This window comes from Teleopsis dalmanni, chromosome 1 (assembly GCF_002237135.1).
Source record: "Teleopsis dalmanni isolate 2A chromosome 1, ASM223713v2, whole genome shotgun sequence".
Taxonomy (NCBI): Eukaryota; Metazoa; Arthropoda; class Insecta; order Diptera; family Diopsidae; genus Teleopsis; species Teleopsis dalmanni.
In genome coordinates this window covers 210,361,922-210,369,804 of record NC_051846.1, presented here as the reverse complement: position 1 = coordinate 210,369,804, position 7,883 = coordinate 210,361,922, and the positions used below count along the sequence as shown (strand labels likewise).

Here is a 7,883-nt window from a genome sequence, read left to right as displayed (position 1 = left end):
TATAATTTTTATGTATATATAATTTTTAATTTTTTTAAAGTTTTACGTACACATGTAAATTGTAAATTTTTTCTTTATATTATAATAATAATTTTGCAGTTGTTGTTTTCATTGTTAACTTATTGCTATTTCAAAAGTGTTCTTTCTTTAATTTATAATTAATATAAATATTTCTTTTTTTTATTTTCATATATATATATATTATATATTGTTTATTTAATATTTTTCAATATTAAGATCTCTAACATTGATTTAAAAATTGAGCTCTCTACAGGGTGTGTGAATAACACTTTAAAGCACTGTCTCCATTTCTGCTATCTCAGTTTTGTAGGACCTTTGTAGGAAGTAAATGAAACATTTATTATTATTAATTATAAGAAAATAAATGATCAATGAAATAGAAACGATATCTACTAAACAGTTACATTCCAAAATGGGGTTTTTAATTTTAATTATTATTTATTGAATTTAAAATAGTCTAATTTTTAATATAAAGTAAAATACAGATTTTCTTTATAAATATAATATAATAATATTGTATAGTCTATGATTCGTGGAGATATTATAATCGACAGGATATCTTATATGTTATTACATACACGATGTATCTTTTTAGAGATCCCGACACCTGCAACGTAATTTTTTGGTGCAAGTTATATAAAAATTATCTCCAAAAAATATCACGCGTCACATTCGACAAAAAAAGTTATCTTAAAATGGAAATACTTATATTCTTATACGAAAATTTATTATTTATATAAATATATTTAGCCCGATACTGAAAATATATACTCACTCTCATTTACCTTGTCCCTTGAACAAAAGAATCATTTATCTAAAAATAACTCAGTTCGTCCATCGCAACTGAGTATCTTTACTATTTACATATACATATGGTAAGGTTCCTCAATTATCTTGTCCCTTGAACCAAAGAATCATCTCTCTAAAAATAACTCAGTTCGTCCATCGCAAATGAGTTCCGATCTTTACTATTTACATATACATATGGTAAGGTTCCTCATTTACCTTGTCCCTTGAACCAAAGAATCATCTCTCTAAGAATAACTCAGTTCGTCTATCGCAACTGAGTTCCGATCTTTACTATTTACATATACATAAGGTAAGGTTCCTTACCAAAAACAATATCTGCCAAATTTTATTCATCTAGTTCAAAAAACATTGAATTGCTTGTATCAGCTCGTTCTAAAGAAGAACTTTTTCATAGGTTCTATGGGATTTAAAGGCTCGCTATCATGTAAATTACCTAACAGGGTTAATATATCTTTTTATGCTATTATATTTATACAGAGTATAAAAACAAGATACCAAGAAGTAAATCATTTTAAGCATTTTTGGCAATATTTTTGAACATATTTAACAAAAATTTTTAAGGATTCCTACTTTAATATATACTTCCACTTCTACTTTAATATATAATTTTTCCTTAAATTATAAAATTTGAACTCAATTGAGGTCCCGATTATTGTGTGATTGTAGGATTTCATATTTTTAATAAATATATAAGGTACTGAACCGATACTAACATTTTCTTTCCGTCAGCTTTTTATTAAAAAACTTAAATTTGATTTATCTTAAAAACATCTTGTTAATTATAAAATAAATTCAGGTAAATACTGATAAGACTTCTCTGAAAAAATTGATGCGATACATATTTATATATTCTATCTGCGTGGCAATAGCAAAAATTACCAGGAACAGTTACTCATCATTAATTTTAATTAATTTCTTATTTTCATTTTATACAAGGTATTGTACCTAATAACAGCAGACATCCTGGCACAGGACGCAGAAACACACACACCGATACACAAATTCACTCACACATATTTCTGAAAGTAAACAGCAGCAAACAAACTAATTTCTAAAATTTCTTTACAAATCGGCACACAATTAAAAGGAATTTCTTTTATTTTATGAAAGTAGCAGGAAAAATTAGGCTAAACAATAGAGTTTTTATTGTTACTTGTTCCTTGTATCGCATATTACCTCACACCACACCACACCCCTCATTCCACATTCCTCATACCACCCACTTCCGACCGATGTTCTATGTTCTGTTCTGAGCCTGTTGTCGTTGGTTGCCACGCTTTCCTTCAATGTATTCAGAAGACAAAAGCCTCTGCTCGGAGATATGAATATATATATACATATATATATATACATCTATGCAAATAATATAAGGACATTTACATATTGCTTGCTTAGAGGCAATTAATGTGAATGTGAACACAATTTTTTACCACACAAACAGACAGACGAATAGACAGATAGACAGGCAGAAGTGCGGACAGACAGACATTAAGGCTGATGTATATTAATACATTATAATTCCATCTTTATTCAGTGAAGAAGCGCAGAAAATGTCTTACTCATGCCTGAGCGTTCAAATTTGTACTTTGAAATCGATGCCAAGCCTTTACCAAAACCAGGATGCCACAATCTGCTTATGGGAAAAAATCTATTTTACATAAATGTATAAAAACCTATTCGATGATGTTGTAGGATACGTCAGTCATACAACGTCGCGAAGCAGAACAGTCGACAGCCCTTACCGAATATTGCGATGGAGCACGTCAGGAGGTAAATTAAGTTCTAAACAACAACTTCATTCAAACAATGAACTGTAAGTGTGTGAATAACTTACGTGCGATTCCTTTATCGAACCAGGAATCTCTTTGGAATAATATTAAAATGAATTAACTGGCATCGGCTAGCATCGTACAAGCTGGTGCTGTGAACAAAGCTGCCACACAATTTTATTTACTTGCCGGCAAAGTATACGTGAGTCAAAACTTGGCAATACCAAGACGATAGAATTAGACAATGTTATGTTGGCTGCGAAGCTATGTCAGTTTACATATCGAAAATAATACATATAATAGGAAAAATTATTCTTAATCCAATGTACCCGTATATGTATGTGTTTATTTAGCGCTAGAAGTAACATAGTAATATGTAAATGAATATTAAAGAGACATACCTTCGATATAGTGAAGGGTTTGGGATTGCATGCAGGAGCTAGCAAACGTACGGTACTACTCGTGCTCTGGCTCTTTAAGTGTTTATAGTTTGCTAATGGGTTGGGGTTTTTAACTACGAAATATGGGTGTTGCACATACCACATTAGTAATAAAAACTTACCACCTGTATAAATCTTGTGCGCTGGCTGCTAAGCTTAGATTGCCCAACAAAGGGGGACGTTCTTTCAAGTGATGATGATTGAGCAAATCTGAAGATGATGCTAGCCTAATTGGGAATATTTTTTATTTTTCAATAGTTAGAGTAGAATTAGACTTGAGCTTATTGTACCTTAATTGTGGCGCTTTTATGCCATGTTTATCCAATGCTTTCTCCAATTGACGTACTCTTAAACGTGACATATCTAATTCGTGTTTCACTTTCCATAAGTGTGTATCGCATATAGGATCATTGCACCGATGTTTTTTCAGTATTTCGGTAGCTTCAAATACGGCACCACGAAATGTTAAGGATTTACCCATAGAGAGTGAAATAAGTGCACAGCAATGTCCACCATCTTTCTTCGCTATTCGCTTTCGTATATATTTGAAGTAAACGTGTTCTAGTAGTAACAGCAGTGCGGCCAATAAAATACCTGCCATTAGTAGGAGAAAAGCTGATAAAAATTGTTCCAACGCCAATGGATCCGAAGACTTGTGTTCTTGTTTGCCAGGTCGACAGGAGCCAGTCATCCAATAACGCCTCAAACGTTCTAAATCACCATTAGCGCGGAACTCAAGTAAGCGTTTATTGAACATTTGGACGTATTTTGAATTGCGACTGAAGGCAAGTCCATAGCCTATAAAATAGAAAAATTATTAAAAATTAATTAAAAAACAATGAAAAATTAATTAAAACTTTTAATTTGAATAATGTAAATTTCGCTAACGATACGTTGGCTTTATGTGTTAACATTTAGGTTCACGGTTCAATTTGATAGGGTTCTATCCGTGGCACTTACAGTCCAAGAATTATATATCTTTTTCAATTCAAAATTTAAAAATTAAAATTTAAAATGTTAATAATAAAAAATATATATAATTATTAAATATAACTAAACATTTATACAATTGTTAGTGATGTAATTCAAGGTTGCTTTCAAAACCGATATACCTAAATAAAATAAAGTTCCTCACTATCGTATATGAGAGAATAAGTATATCATATGATCGTTTTTAGCACAATGGTATAGATACTAGCCTTCAGTTCTATAAAACAGTTACGATAAAAGATTTGAGTTATCTAACAAAAAATATAGCCATCCATATAGCTAGATGAAGTTCGTTTAAAGACCCGTTCATTTACACATTAAAATGGTCTACTAAAGGCCACAGATTATACTGCAGTTTATAACAGCAAAGCTGATCAACATTCCGTGGAACCATGGCTCTGAATTCTACGATTACTCTGAACTACTCATAAATAATGTGAAGACTAATCGCATCAGGTTGAACCTGCTGTTCGAACCCGAAAGTCAGTTGACAACCAACGGACAAGAACTAATAATACTTCTGTTTCAAATAAAAATAATTTACCTGTCATTGCGTACCAACTACCAACAGTCATCAAACGACAATCTTCATCTTGAGCAACCAAATAGTCTAGAACAGTTCCATCGTAAATGAATGAGTCCAAATTTCCATTAAGTACCGCAGCTACTCCTTCTGCTACGCTGGATTTATTGTATCTAAAAAGAAGACAACACAATATTCAACTCATAGAAACGATTAAAGTTAGACTGCAATACTAACTGCCTCATGTAGAAATGCATATCCTTAAAGTATTTATTAATAGTTGAATCCGTATGACTATACGGTATAGTGCCGTATTTAAAGGAAGGTTTGTGTGAATATGGATGAACAAGTCGACTGTCGTTGAGACCACTAAATTCATGAAACTCTTCTCTGCAAATAAAAATATATATATAAAGGTTTATTTAAGTTTGTGATTTTTTTATACTAACCTCGTTATCATGAACGCGGCCAAGTTGGCAGTGTAGATAGCCAAAAATACTACAGCAAATAAAGCCCAAACGTTGGTCATGAAACGTGATGTGAAACCGCGTGGTGAATCAACATGTACGGCAGCTTGAAACAGGACTGCCCAAACTAACCAATAAGTGCGAAACAATGAAAAACGGTAAGGTGTAACATTGGTGTTTTGTAGATATAGTTTCATATCATAGCCACTGGGTGAAAGCCATTCGAAGAGGAATATCATAAATGTGGCTGCTTGTATTGCTACAATGCCAACCTTAAAAATTATAAAAATGATTGAATTTAATTCTAAACTATTTTGAAATATATATTTAACTTAATCTTACCAACATCCATGATGCCGTATCGAAAGGTTCCAAGAAAGCTGTAGGTGATATAATACCTGTTCGCTTCGCAACAACAATAGCTATACCAGTCTCCATAAATGGCTCACTAAAATCAACAACTGCTTCACGTTCTGTGTTAATCATTAAAGATGTGAGAACCATATCAGTTTTGCGATTTACCAAGTCCGCTATTAAACCATTCCATTTACCATTCTCAAGAGTACCCCATTTACCATCTTCAACCCTCACTAGTTCGTATGTGAAACCCAACTCTTCGGCAAATTTCTCAAGCAGATCGATGCAAAAACCACTACAACATTGGTAAAACGATTCGTTGCGATGTGCCTGTCCTACATCAATGTCTGCAGCCATTTCATGATCAGCTGCAACACGACATAGAACTCCGCGATCCATGAGACATTTGCCACTAATTGGGTCTGCGGGTGATAGATTGATATAGGGTGCTTCTTCAAGAAATGTTATCTTTAAATGGAATTTCTCAGGCACACCATGTGGAGGCGCATGCGAATTACCTGGCCAGGCAATGTCACGTATATCTAATTTTTGTGTCTCCCATGACTTCCAGACACCAATCTAATTATTAAATTGATTACTTGCTTTGATTTTGTACCAAATTTTATAAGGATACTTACTTCTTCCCAAACCAAATTGCCTTTGTTGGCACTTGGACGTAAATTCATAATTTTCAGTTCGGCTGATTTTAAATCGCCGTCAGCAGTGAACTCAATATTTGGTTTATTGAGGTCACCTTCAATTGACACATTACGCAAATAGCGAAAGAAGCTAAAAAACATATTGCGTCAATATTGTGCATTTGTACGAGGGGATATTAAAATAAAAAAGAATATCCGTATACTCACATTTCACCATTGTCCCATCGTCCACGTCCTTCATCTTCACAGGATAATGATTGCGTTGTTAACTTCCTGTCTTTATTTATGGGATCTGTTAGGTATGCTTCCACACCAAAGCCATAAATTTTAATCGCATTGGAAATTTCATTCATCAATGCCCCACTGCTCGTATCAAAATGCACACCCAACATGCCAATGGGAAATTGTGAATGTGCATCCTTCTTCTCAATCACAGATTGACTGACGACCCACACGTAATTCTCGCCAGTTAACTTCATCTCTTCAGCAGCTCTAAGAATATTAATGGCTTCGCCTTGTGTGGCATAGAGGAGCATCACTCTAGCCTCGCTATTCACCAATTCCATCAAGTCACTAGTACGCGTTACCACAATCGAATTCAATATTGTAAATTTGAAATGATCTTGCATCTCAGCGACACGTTCTCGCACAGCCTGCACAAAATCATCGTGCCCAGCTATTTGAGAGGTGACCACCGAAAACTGATGCCATTTGTAACGTTCAAGTATGCTCAACATAGCTGCACTTTGATGTTCTATACTTGGAGCTAGCTGAAGCTGAAGTGTGGATTGGGATGCACGGCGCTCCAAACCAGAATTATCCGCATTCCAGGATATTACTGGAATGCCCAAATAACCAGCCAATTGTAAAAAGTACTGTGCGGAGGCGGTGCTATGGCCGAACTGTTCATTATTCATCATGTAAAGTATGGCAGAGACGTTGACGTGCAGGAATTCTTTACAGAGCGTGCTGAGAATTGCTATAGGAAACAAGAAAACAGAAGGAGGAAAATGAAATACAGGAAACGTTAAGATATTTTGGTTAAAAGATGCAGAAAATAAAAAAAGGAAGAAATTGCATTTGGCATTGTTGTTATTTTCACAAATAAACTGAAAACATAAAAACTAAATTAAAAGCAAATTTAAGATCCTGCAACTTGTGTGCAACAACAACAAATGCGACAGGATAATTTAAAGCGGATGTATTCGAACCGCTCCACTTCCCACCGTACTTTCACGTGTGCATTCTTGCTCAAAGGTAACAAGTTCATTTAAATGGATTCTTGGCTATCTTCTCAATGTGTGCTTGTTCTTATATCTGCTGGGAAATATGTAAGGTTTGTCCATTAAGCACTTTTCCAGCAATCAGCGTAACTGTAATAAATCTTGTGGTGCCGTTGCTTCCGTGGTTGCGGCATGCTCGAGCACCGCATGAACGCCTGCGTTCGGATGTATGCCAGTTTGACATAAAATGTGTGAAGGAATTAATTGCAGATTACCCACAAGGGGACTTTGTCGAATAACAATATTAATACGTTTGAGTTTATTAAGTTATGCGTCCAAGCAACCCAGAAGCGGGGAGAAGTGAGGTATTTTATCACTTAAGCGTTATGGCAGAAATTTGGTTGCGTTATGTTATTTTGTTGGGTTGTGGAAAATATGCGTTAAAAATAAATTTCTGTTTCGAATTTAATTAATAAAGATAGTTTACTAATATGTTCGTGTTGGATCTGACAATAAAAATTGGATTGGGAAAAAAGTATTCGGCATTTTAATATTCTCTTAGGGTATTTCATGGATAAAAAGGATTCAAGATTAGGAAAGATAGGCTGTATACTGTCTTTCATC

At 34.1% G+C, this 7,883-nt stretch overlaps 1 protein-coding gene across 1 annotated transcript; it reads right to left on the bottom strand.

Annotated features, from left to right (window-relative positions):
* Nucleotides 1–246: 246 nt before the first annotated feature.
* Nucleotides 247–7,015, bottom strand: LOC119671700 (glutamate receptor ionotropic, NMDA 2B). Its single transcript, XM_038082450.1, has 9 exons — nucleotides 6,244–7,015; nucleotides 6,016–6,166; nucleotides 5,363–5,956; nucleotides 5,003–5,292; nucleotides 4,791–4,943; nucleotides 4,575–4,726; nucleotides 3,331–3,838; nucleotides 3,163–3,267; nucleotides 247–334 (listed from the first exon to the last, which is right to left on the bottom strand). Exons 1-9 carry the CDS (start codon nucleotides 6,954–6,956, stop codon nucleotides 292–294), a joined length of 2,709 nt encoding a protein of 902 aa, XP_037938378.1. The 5' UTR covers nucleotides 6,957–7,015; the 3' UTR covers nucleotides 247–291.
* Between the last annotated feature and the right edge of the window lie 868 nt (nucleotides 7,016–7,883).

What these genes read in the sequence shown, in the direction of transcription:
- LOC119671700 (XM_038082450.1), bottom strand. Translation starts at nt 6,956, where the DNA reads ATGATGAATAATGAACAGTTCGGCCATAGCACCGCCTCCGCACAGTAC. An exon ending in GCCGCGTTCATGATAACGAG is followed by an intron (nt 4,944 to 5,002) that starts GTTAGTATAAAA and finishes TTTTATTTGCAG; the next exon opens with AGAAGAGTTTCATGAATTTA. An exon ending in GCACAAGATTTATACAGGTG is followed by an intron (nt 335 to 3,162) that starts GTAAGTTTTTAT and finishes CTTCCTACAAAG; the next exon opens with GTCCTACAAAACTGAGATAG.